This window comes from Pygocentrus nattereri, chromosome 7, assembly GCF_015220715.1.
Source record: "Pygocentrus nattereri isolate fPygNat1 chromosome 7, fPygNat1.pri, whole genome shotgun sequence".
NCBI lineage: Eukaryota > Metazoa > Chordata > Actinopteri > Characiformes > Serrasalmidae > Pygocentrus > Pygocentrus nattereri.
Genome location: NC_051217.1, coordinates 39,318,174 through 39,326,274, shown reverse-complemented (window position 1 = coordinate 39,326,274; position 8,101 = coordinate 39,318,174). Strand labels below are relative to the sequence as shown.

The following is an 8,101-nucleotide window of genomic DNA, read 5'->3' as shown; positions in this document are numbered from 1 at the left end:
GTTGCTGTTGTTCCCACTTCCACTTTGTTTTAATACCACTGACAGTTGACTGTGGTATATTTAGTAGCAAGGAAATTTCACGACTGGACTTGCACATAAGGCGTCCTATCAGGGTACCACGCTGGAATTCACTGAGCTCCTGAGAGCGACCCATTCTTTCACAAATTGTTGTAAAAGCTGTCTGCAGGCCTAGGTGCTTGGTTTTATACACCTATGGCCATGGAAGTGACGAGAAGGGACTTCGTAAGCCGACGCTGAGTAAGCGGTAGTAGATTTGAGTTTCGTTTTTTTGTTTTGTTTAAATTATGTAAATAAAGCGCATTTGTTCACTCACGCTGGTGTCTGTGTGTGTGTGTCTCTGAGCTCTTATTGGGTATCCTGGTCAGTGTGCTTTGCTTTTCTTTGCATTCTACTAATTATCAGCCACTAATTCTAGCCATTCAAGACACGAGAGGGAAAAAAAGCTCCTGTCATCATATTTACTAATCAAGACATAACCACGCCTCTTGATTCTGAGCTCACACCCACCGTGCATCATATCAAGGTGACTATTAAAATGCAGCCTGCCTGGCCATCAGAGGGCAGAACATTCCCACGCATATCATGCAGCTCGCTTCGACTTTAATGATGTTTGTATCAACGCTGTGGATAAATGGACGCAGACCAGCAGCATGCAAAGCTGATCCAGTCAGCTGCAGACTGTGGACTGAGCCTCTGTTGCCTGGTCTTCATATGAATGGAGACTTTGTGATTGGGGGGAGTTTCTCCATTCATTACTATGTCAGATCGGAGCAGAACACCTACACCAGACAGCCGCTCCAGCTACAGTGCTCTGGGAGGTCTGTCTGTGAGTGTGGAGTGAACGTTGTGTGGAGCATGTGGTCATGCACTACTTCTTGTGTTAATGACAGATGTAATTACTAACTAAAACAACAGAAAATCTCAATATGTCTTATTATCGTGTAACTTATGTTTCTATACAGTATGGATTTCAGGCAGCTGCGCTTCGCTCGTGCCATGGAATTCACCATCCACGAGATCAACAACAGAACAGATCTCCTGCCGGGAATCACGTTAGGATTCCAGATACACGACTCCTGCTCTGAAGCGCCGATGGCTGTTAAAATTGCCTTTCAGTTAACTAACGGCATGGAGCCATTTTTCAATGATACTGATTCCTGTTCAAAATCTGCATCTGCTGCTGTTCCTGCTGTGGTGGGAGAGTCTAATTCCACGCCATCTGTTGCGTTAGCGAGAATGCTGGGGCTTTTTAGAATTCTACAGGTAAGAATAAACTCATTCTAACGGCTTTTTCTTGCTTGTGACAAGAGATTATTATACCACCTTCAGTCCAAGGCCTTATGCCCTAAGTAGTCAAAGAACCTTAATAAATCCCAAACATAAGCGCTAGAATTCAAACACGTTTCTCGAATAACAGTTTTCTCTTTTTTGTAACCTAAAAAACAGGTGAGCCCTTATTCAACCTGCGCATGTCTGAGTGACAAGACTCAGTATCCTTCCTACTTCAGGACCGTGCCTAGTGACGACCATCAAGCTACTGCAATGGCAAAACTAGTCAAGTACTTTGGCTGGACATGGATTGGGGCAGTGCGCAGCGACACAGATTATGGAAATTATGGAATGGCGTCGTTTCTAAAGGCTGCGCAGGAGGAGGGAATCTGTGTGGAGTACTCCGAGTCCTACTACAGAACACAACCGCGCAGTAAACTGGAGAGAGTGGCGAACGTCATCCGGAGATCAACAGCCCGGGTAATAGTAACAGTTATTCATGTAGGCGACCTGAAGTTTCTGTTGGAGGAACTGTCTAGACAACCGCTGCCTCCCCTTCAGTGGGTTGGATCGTATTGGATCACAGATCCAGATATTCTGCGCTTTAACATGTGCGCTGGGGCGATAGGATTTGGGATCCCCCGCTCGGTGATTCCAGGTCTTCGTGAGTTTCTTCTGGATCTCTCTCCAGCACAAGCAATGAAATCTCCTCTGCTAACGGAGTTTTGGGAGAGCTCGTTCAGCTGTAGCCTGAAAAGAAAGACTGGCTCCTTTGTGGGCGCGCGGGAATGTGACGGCAGTGAGGATATCCGCGCGCTTCAGAACCCGTATACAGACACGTCGCAGCTGCGCGTGACTAACATGGTGTATAAATCTACTTATGCAGTAGCGCATGCCATCCACGGTGTTATCTGTAATGACACGCAGTGCGACAAGAGCGCTAAATTCACACCATGGCAGGTATAAAACTGCGTTATTCCTTGTAATTGAAATAAGTGCAGCATGTTTGTATAAGTTGTAGTAAAACGCCTTTATCAACGCTACTGGACAAACCCAACTGAAACACAGTGTTTCTTTTGGTTCCTGATGGGTTTCTGATGTGTTTTGTCTTTTTCATGGGTTGATATCACAATGTAAAGGACATTAATGGTTGAAAAGCTGACCAATAGCTGATTCTAAATTCATTTTATGGTTTCACAATGGGATGTAAATGAGTTCTAAACTAGTTTTCTCTATAAGAAATTAGAAATAGTATTTAATGTCCCTTTTTCAGCAGGGAAATATATGAATAAATTAGTCTCAATACTGATTGTGTTCATTAATAATGGTAAAGTAATTCATTTAAACATCATGTCACAGTTCCATTCACACATTCATTTCATACCACTACAGATACTGAACCAGCTCAAGAGTGTGAACTTCACTACAAAGAATGGTTACCAGGTCACATTTGACTCCAAGGGTGATCCTGTGGCCGACTTTGAACTTATAAACTGGCAGTTTAAGAAAGATGTCTCTCTAGAATTTGTCACAGTCGGCCGTTATGACTCATCCAAACCGAAAGCTCAAGAATTCAGTGTGAGCAAAGCTATCAGCTGGCTGGGGGGACAGAGTGAGGTACAGAATAGCAGTAGTGTTTTCCAAATGCAAGAAAACCATTAATGTTTGCATTGCATTAAGACACCTGGATATTTTTTTACATACTCTGTACATTTATTTTTTTCTAATTTCTTTCAGGTGCCAAGATCTGTGTGCAGTGAGAGCTGTCCTCCTGGAACCAGGAAGGCTGTGCAGAAAGGAAAGCCAGTCTGCTGCTATGACTGTATACCATGTGCAGAAGGAGAGATCAGCAACAAGACAGGTTGGGTATCACAATATATGAGTGACAGCTTTTTTTCCTTGTTATTCTGTCTAATATGCAATCTCAATCTAAATCTATGCTTTTCTAATCTCTCAGACTCTTTGAACTGTGTGCACTGCCCTCCTGACTTCTGGCCCAACACCAAGCGAGACAGTTGCCTCCCCAAGCCTGTAGAGTTCCTGTCCTGGGACGACACTCTGAGCATCATTCTGTCAGTGTTCTCCATCACTGGGGCCTTCATAGCTGTATGTGTGGCAGCTGTTTTCTACAAACACAGAACATCTCCCATCGTCCGAGCAAACAACTCAGAGTTGAGTTTCCTGCTGCTCTTCTCACTGACTCTGTGTTTCCTCTGCTCACTTACTTTCATTGGTCAGCCCTCTGAGTGGTCCTGTATGCTGCGTCACACAGCGTTTGGGATCACCTTCGTCCTCTGCATCTCCTGTGTTCTGGGGAAAACAATAGTGGTGTTAATGGCCTTCAGAGCTACACTTCCAGGCAGTAATGCCATGAAATGGTTTGGGCCTCCACAGCAGAGACTCAGTGTTCTCACCTTCACTCTCATACAGGTCCTAATTTGTGTGCTTTGGTTAACAATTTCACCCCCTTTTCCCTTTAAAAATCTAAAACACTACAAGGAAAGAATTATTTTAGAATGTGAATTAGGTTCAGCTATAGGATTCTGGGCTGTGCTGGGTTATATAGGATTTCTGGCACTTTTGTGCTTTATTTTTGCTTTTCTAGCACGGAAGCTGCCTGATAACTTTAATGAAGCCAAGTTCATCACATTCAGCATGCTCATATTCTGTGCAGTGTGGGTTACATTTATCCCAGCTTATGTCAGCTCTCCTGGAAAGTTCACTGTAGCTGTAGAGATATTTGCTATTCTGGCCTCAAGCTTTGGTTTGTTTACTTGTATTTTTGCTCCAAAATGTTTCATCATCATGTTTAGACCAGAGCAGAATACCAAGAAACACCTTATGGGTAAAGTACCCTCCAAGTCTCTTTAAGAATCTTTCATAAATTATAAATGTAGAACTATGTTTTAGCACTTTAATTAAAATGTCCTGATGGATCATTATGCTTATGTCTGCACAGCTGTTGGCATTTGGCAATGAAATTGTATTTTTGTTGTTATCTGTAAATATGTATAAGTAATCTTTACACATTTACTGTTTAATTGAAAAAAAATAATATATCCTGCCAAACTGAACAGAATTATCAATGAAGTGGCACTTTTATCTAATACTTCTACAGCAAATTTGAAGCATAAATATCATTTTACACAGATGCTTGTTTTACAAGAGAATTAAATTATATTAAACGATGTGACCCCTATTAGTCCCACAATGTGGAAATTTCACCTCACAATATAACACATCCATGCAGTGAAACGCCGCATAAACACTAGTGAACACACACACACACATACACTAGGGGGCAATGAGCATACTTGCCCAGAGTAGTGGACAGCTCTTTCCACAGTGCCCACACTGTAAAAAAAAAAAAAAAGAAAGGAAAAAAAAAAATCATAAAAATACAGTCAAATGACTGGCAACAGCAGCTGCCAAACAAATAACGTGAAGTTAATGTAAAATATTTTAATTTTAAAAAAGTACAAAAATAATCATTTTACAGAAATTTTCAATAAAGGTTTTGCAAAAAAGAAATGTTATTTTACAGATTTGTCCTATATTACGATCAAATACCTTCAGCAAAATGAAAGCACAAAAGGTTCTGCATACCAAAACTGTTATTTTACATAATTGTACCAAATTATTTACCAAATTTTACCAAAATTTTCAATTAAAGATTAAAAAATTCAATTCAATTAACTTTCAATTAAAGAATAGCACAAAAGGTTCTGCAGGTAAAAACTATTATTTTACAGATTTTTCCTAAATGACTATGATCAAAAACCTTCAATGGTGATAGCACAACAAAAGTTCTTTAACAGATGTTTTTAATTACTACAATCAAACACCTCTAACAAAGTAAAAGCACAAAAGGTTCTGCAGACATTACATTTATTAACATCAATAATAACATTCAAGCAATGATAAAGTCTCACATTCATTTTACCCACCCAAAAAATGGGCCAAATTTGTGCCCCCACCAAATAAAGCACTTTAGAAATATTTCTGAAATAATGGACCTGAAGTTACAACTTGAAAAACCTGTCAATTATTCAAGCAGACAAAATATTAAACTATGTCATTCTAATGATATAAGATAAGGAATGCAAATTTTTCCAACTGTTGACTGATTCAATAGATTCAATTTATATAAAAATTAGCATCTAGAAAAAGTTTAGCTTTGTTGAAAAACAGAACTGTAGCTTAGCTATTTACCGCCATTAGCTCAAATCCAAAACAAAGGACTGTCAAGCCCTACAAGACACAGGAAAATTAGGTAATATAAATATGGTGGGCGCTGTCCTATCTCGTGTTGAGGGGTTTAATATCTTAACACTAACATTCCACCTTAAGCATAGTCAAGAATTTATAGTGCAAAACCAACTCCGTTAAAATGCCATTTCAAATATCAGCATGAAGACAACTACAATTTCAAAAACAAACATGAGCATAAAGACTCAAAGCAGTTTATCTGGTAAAAATTGAACCTGAGCTGTAACACCAGAAAATCCAAAGGAATTTACATTCCAACACATGCGAAACTTTTTCTGTTTAGCTTGTGTCCATCCAAATTCATCAAGATATTCTGGACAAACTCAAGTTCTCAGAAAGCTGAAAACAAAGGCATAAAGGAGTCCAAATGACATGATGAATGCATTTCCAAAACTGTTGACCTCTATCACAATGGCATTGTCCCATAGCTCAGCATCATCCTCAGTGCTGTCTCTTCAAATTGTGCAAATCCTCAATGTTCACTCACATGTCCCTCTCTGCATCATCAATGACAGACCTGAACATAAATACAACATAATCACTGAGAAGTGGACAAGCAGAAGTCTGCATTTTTAAGGCTTGTGAAAAACATAAATTTACCTTACCTATTCACCATCATCGGCTTAAATTCAATCAAAATCAGATGTTAGCTGATGTTCATTTTGTACCAATAATATTAGGAATATCAAAGTGCTAATTTACTGATGCAGTTGCCAACAATAACCCTAAAGTAATCCATCTTTAGATAAGATTTAAATTCTTAATCAACTGCAGGTACAATGCATATTGCTGATATTGAAGTAGCATCTCAAATTCCGATGGGACCGATGGGATAAGGTGAACATGCAGGCACTCCATCACATGATCACTTTTAAAGCACACTTGCATGTACTGGTATGTTAACCTCAGGTAAGTCCCTCTGAAAACCTTAAGTGAATTACATATTTATGGCTCTAGACATCAGTTTTCTTCCAAGAATGAACTTTAAGATGATATTTCAGCATCAGCACTGTGTTCTACCTGCAAAATTCAGAGTGTAATCAAGTCAGTAAATCAAAGTCTCCTCCTGGTTATATCTGATCATGGCAATTAATAAAGCTGAATAAGTGCTGAATCATTAGATTGGAATCATAACATCGTTTTGTGAGTTCTAAAGCTTGTACAGCACTATCTTCATGAAACTACAGCTTTCAATTTATTGCACAGATTTAGTGAAAGTGCATCTTTTGGTAAATGATTAATCTCTCCTATTACGTGACATGCTGCAATTTTACCACTAATCTGTTTTCATGGGTATATTGAAATACCCTGAATATCTAGTTATACCTAATAACTTCAGACAACTTGTACACATAAACTGTATTATAATAAATGGACTAACTGAGCCGAGTGTGAAGCGGCCGGGATGAGGATCAGTACCTCCAAATCCGAGGCCATGGTTGTCAGGCGGGAAAGGGTGGAGAGCCCTCTCTGGGTCGGGGATAGGCTCTTGCCTCAAGTGGAGGAGTTTAAGTATCTCGGGTTCTTGTTCACGAGTGATGGTACAAGGGAGCGGGAGATTGACAGGTGGATTGGTGCTGGGTCAGCAGTGATGCGGGCTCTTTACCGGTCTGTTGTGGTAAAGAAAGAGCTGAGCCATAAGGCAAGGCTCTCGATTTACCGGTCGATCTACGTTCCCACCCTCACCTATGGTCATGAGCTTTGGGTAATGACCGAAAGAACGAGATCGCGAATACAAGCGGCCGAAATGAGTTTCCTCCGCAGGGTGTCTGGACTGTCCCTTAGAGATAGGATGAGAAGTTTGGTCATCCGGGGGGGACTCGGAGTAGACTGCTTCTCCACGTCGAGAGGAGCCAGTTGAGGTGGTTCAGGCATCTTGTTAGGATGCCTCCTGGACGCCTCCCTTGGGTTGTGTCACAGGCAAGTCCACCCGGGTGGAGACCCCGGGGAAGACCCAGGACACGCTGGCGTGACTATATCGGCCCTCTGGATGGATGGATGGATGGATGGATGGATGGATGGATGGATGGATGGATGGATGGATGGATGGACTAACTATTGCTTGAAAAAGACGTATCTTCGTTCAAATACATGACCAGGCTTTTTAGGATGCAGTCCCTCCTGATGTCATTCTGTTTGCAGACCAAATATTTAAATTTATTGAAATTAGACGGCTCTAAACCAATCTCAATGCTGTGGCCTGACATGTGTTTTGCTCAATTTTTTGATTCCATTTCCTGATTCAGTTCCACTTTATCTGGAGAAATGACTTTACTGTTCGTCTGCGTTTTAGGGTTTATTCACCGTAAATTACATTAAAAACAGCAGTAAATTCGTTGTGGTTCAAACGAGTACCGTTAGAGTACTGTGCTCCGACCGAGCTGCGGTGGTGGGGGGATGGATGTTCTGTACTATAAGGCCTACCATTATAAAACCAATTATATTAAAGACAATGTTATTATTAAAACATACTATAGCAAGCAGATTTTGAATATTGTATTTTGGCTGAATGATCATTTTATTTGAATATATATTTCATATA

The 8,101-nt window shown here is 40.4% G+C and overlaps 1 protein-coding gene across 1 annotated transcript; it reads left to right on the top strand.

Moving 5' to 3' along the window:
• Positions 1-984: 984 nt before the first annotated feature.
• LOC108437975 (extracellular calcium-sensing receptor-like) lies at positions 985-4,161 on the top strand. The gene is made up of 5 exons (XM_017715439.1): positions 985-1,284; positions 1,468-2,250; positions 2,683-2,907; positions 3,028-3,151; positions 3,248-4,161. Exons 1-5 carry the CDS (start codon positions 985-987, stop codon positions 4,159-4,161), a joined length of 2,346 nt encoding a protein of 781 aa, XP_017570928.1.
• Positions 4,162-8,101: the final 3,940 nt, after the last annotated feature.

What these genes read in the sequence shown, in the direction of transcription:
- LOC108437975 (XM_017715439.1), top strand. Translation starts at nt 985, where the DNA reads ATGGATTTCAGGCAGCTGCGCTTCGCTCGTGCCATGGAATTCACCATC. An exon ending in CTAAATTCACACCATGGCAG is followed by an intron (nt 2,251 to 2,682) that starts GTATAAAACTGC and finishes ATACCACTACAG; the next exon opens with ATACTGAACCAGCTCAAGAG. An exon ending in AGAGATCAGCAACAAGACAG is followed by an intron (nt 3,152 to 3,247) that starts GTTGGGTATCAC and finishes CTAATCTCTCAG; the next exon opens with ACTCTTTGAACTGTGTGCAC.